General features: G+C 42.5%; 1 protein-coding gene across 2 annotated transcripts; it reads left to right on the forward strand.

Moving 5' to 3' along the window:
- The first annotated feature begins 379 nt into the window (after positions 1 to 379).
- Positions 380 to 3200, forward strand: atf5b (activating transcription factor 5b). 2 transcript variants are annotated; one of them, XM_058634239.1, is made up of 3 exons: positions 380 to 610; positions 1284 to 1496; positions 1849 to 3197. In XM_058634239.1, the coding sequence occupies exons 2-3, from the start codon at positions 1358 to 1360 to the stop codon at positions 3042 to 3044; spliced, it is 1335 nt and encodes a 444-aa protein (XP_058490222.1). In that variant the 5' UTR covers positions 380 to 610; positions 1284 to 1357; the 3' UTR covers positions 3045 to 3197. The 2 variants fall into 2 exon arrangements, with proteins under 2 accessions (XP_058490222.1, XP_058490223.1); XM_058634240.1 differs by lacking the exons at positions 380 to 610; positions 1284 to 1496 and adding an exon at positions 1571 to 1643 and having other exon boundaries at positions 1849 to 3200.
- Positions 3201 to 3238: the final 38 nt, after the last annotated feature.

Here is a 3238-nt window from a genome sequence, read left to right on the forward strand (position 1 = left end):
TCTTTATTTGTACAGGAAACAGACACCAGCACAATTAACAGGAGTAAAATAAAGAACATATTATGGTAAAATTAACAGATACAATATTTAAAGGACATCGATTTAAAAGAAGCACAAATGTAGGCAATACATTTGTTATTAATGTAATATAAAGTCAATTGTTATAAGACTTACAACGTCTACATCCAGATGTACGTCCTAGTTACTTTGTTATAAACCTACGACAAATTATTCAGTTTAATAAACAAAAATAAGAGAAGAAAACTAAAGTGAAACATGACGGAGTGAATGTGTGTGTGTGTGTGTGTGCGTGCAGAGTGGGAAAGTCCCGAGGTTGATGACGTAACGGCCGGGCGAGCGCTTGCAAGCCGCGGATGGATTCCGGCTCGCGGTGCTGCGGTCCGGGCATTAGGAGTTGCAGAAGTAACGGATCTAAAAACTTTCTGTCCGCAAGTGTTTTCGCCTGAAATAGCGCTTCAACTAGAGTCTGAGGCTTCATCCTTCAGGGGAAAACATGGCTCTTTAAAACTGTCACCGTCTTCCTCCTCCACGTCAAGCTCCGCGTGCTTCGCTCGTGCAGCACTTTACGAGACTACTCAGAAACTATGGGGTAAGTTTGCGCTCCGCGGCGGAACCAACGGAGGAAAGTTCACCGGAGGATTGAGCTCGAGCACCAGCGGAGACATTTTGTTTAAACTGTCGTTAAACTCTTTATTTTTAGAGTTTTTATTTTCTCACTGCATTTACACAGCGACTTCAGCACTTGTTAGTATATGACAGTCACCAAATCAATATGATTTATGTGTTAACTTAACCTGTGTCAGGGTTTCTGTTTTTAATGATATAGTTAAACAAATAACTGACATGATTATGTTGTTATTAACCTATGTAATGGTGTTATTGAGTCAATTCATATCTATTTCTGTCATTAAAGTCATAAAAGTTATTTTGATGCTTTTTATATTTTGACTTATTATTTATTATTTGTTAACTGTCTATGAAACTATGTCAGCTTCTTGTTTGTTTGATAATTGAATTACTGTGACATTAATGTACATACAATGAGATGACAGGTGGAGTTCAATTAAAATATAAAAAGTTATTTTAAATGTTATTTGTAAATGTTAATAATTAAAATGTATGTATGAATGTAATGTGATTTTATTATTTACAACTTTTAGGTTTGAAATATGGGTTTTAAAGACTGAATTTAATTTTTTTTTTAATTTCATTTAATTTAATTAAATTTCATTAAATTTTTTTCCAAATGTTTCCCCCTACAGTTCTTCCACTGCTCCTTCATCCAGCCAGTGCACGGTTCGTGCTTTTGAACAATTTGATCGAAGCAGACGACACAATGGCGGCATCGATCCTTCGCCGGAAAATTCCTCCCATTTCCATAGGCGAGCTCCGCGCTCCCTTTCTCCGACAGGCTAGCCACAGCCAATCACGGCCCGGGACGGGGGCGGAGCCTGTGGAGAGGCAGCACTTAATTGGTGAGTTTTGCCGAGATGCTTTTTTATTTTTCCACATCCCGAGGTCGGAGCCGCAGTGCAGCACGGGGCTAATGTCGTACAGTGAGTACAGCTAAGTGGATTTTTATCGAATGCAGACGATGCTGTTCAATCATTTTCAGATGATCGGTTAGTTGTTCACTTTGATTTTCCGGATGCTTTGCTTGATTTTAACTTATGCAGCTTTTATCCTCACAAGCTTAAGTGATTTAGGAATATTTTTTCCTATTTTTTTTGTTTTTTTACTGCAGTTATTTTATACAAACATCTGATTTGAAAAAAATAAATATTGTTTCACTCTCTTAATGTTTTTTTTTTTTTTCATCTTTTTTAGGCGATGGTCACTCAGACTGGATGACGGAAAAAGTTGATTTGTCTTCATTTGTGTCAACGAGTGAATCTTCTCCGAGCTCTTCCCTTCCGCCCTCGCCATTAGAACATGATGTCAAGGTGCCCTCGGATCTGGAGGTCATGACCTCTCTGCTGCAGGAGGAGTTGGCTCAGCTGGAGGACTACTTCCGCTCCGAGTCCACATCCACGACAAGCAAGTTGGAGAAATCTTCAAAATGTGATAAGGGTGCTCAAGCCATGGGCTCCCAGTCTTATTATCAGTTACCATATGGGTCCTATGGGTCCAGTCAATCAGAAGCCAGCCCTGTGGTCGTTACCTTGGCGACAGGGGAACTGGACCTGCCGAGCTTCTGCGGCGGACCCATTGGCAGAACCAAAATTGCTCGACCCGCTCCGTATAACTACCATCACCGGTACCACCACCACAACAACGGGCGACGAATCATCAGCGAGGCTGTGAAAGTAGGTGAAGAAGTTGGACTTGATACGTGGGGCTCGAGGGGAGGTTACTCAGGAAGCACAGAGTTGTCTGTGAACCACTACTCCACACTGAAGACGGTCAGCAAGAACAGCCTGGGCAGTGTCAAGAAGGTGAGAGAATGTGCGTTGTCTTTGAAGGAGGAGGAAAGTTATTGTTTTTCAGAGGGAATGTTTTGCAGCGAAGAGATTGCGCGAGGTTTTTGTCTGGGCGGCTCGTACGAGAGCCACCACAAGCGAGACGGACAGTTGATGCACAACGTGAAGGTTAACGTAAGTTACGACAGCTCGGGGCTTGATGTTTTGCACTGCGGCAAAGATGGAGGACTTTCTGGAAGTATCCCCCAAGAGACTATGGTGGCCAGTGACGGCTACTTTCACCAGTCCATGGCCAACACGGAGCCTTACCATAGCTTTATAGGTGACCTAGATCAGCCGTCACAAGCACAGGCTGTAGAGCCCCAACATGGCCACTACCTCTATCCAGAATGCCTTGCAGACCAAAGCTATGAATGTCTGTCCAGAGGGGAGGGTGAGGGGTCGCTGATGGGTGCCCCCATCCACCGCCCAACCCAGAGGCTAAAGGACGAGCACTGCTCCATCAAGCCGTCACTGGTGATGAGCCCCATGTCTGTGGACCCCAACACTGGAGAGAAGAAGCAGAAGAAGAGAGACCAGAACAAAACTGCTGCTCACAGGTAAACAACTGTCTTTTCTGTCTTTCTTCAAACCTCGTAAACCTTGAAATCGCAATTTGAAACAAGGCAATTGTCAAATAGGCTGCAATTTAGCTGTTGACTTTGTGATTGTTTGGCGTTTTATGTAAAAAAAGAACGAAAAGAAAAACGTTATTAATACAGAAAGTATTTTTAATTTCTTATCCAGAAGTTAAAATT

The sequence above is a fragment of the Solea solea genome, chromosome 7 (assembly GCF_958295425.1).
Source record: "Solea solea chromosome 7, fSolSol10.1, whole genome shotgun sequence".
Lineage (NCBI taxonomy): Eukaryota > Metazoa > Chordata > Actinopteri > Pleuronectiformes > Soleidae > Solea > Solea solea.

What these genes read in the sequence shown, in the direction of transcription:
- atf5b (XM_058634239.1), top strand. Translation starts at nt 1,358, where the DNA reads ATGGCGGCATCGATCCTTCGCCGGAAAATTCCTCCCATTTCCATAGGC. An exon ending in GGAGAGGCAGCACTTAATTG is followed by an intron (nt 1,497 to 1,848) that starts GTGAGTTTTGCC and finishes CATCTTTTTTAG; the next exon opens with GCGATGGTCACTCAGACTGG.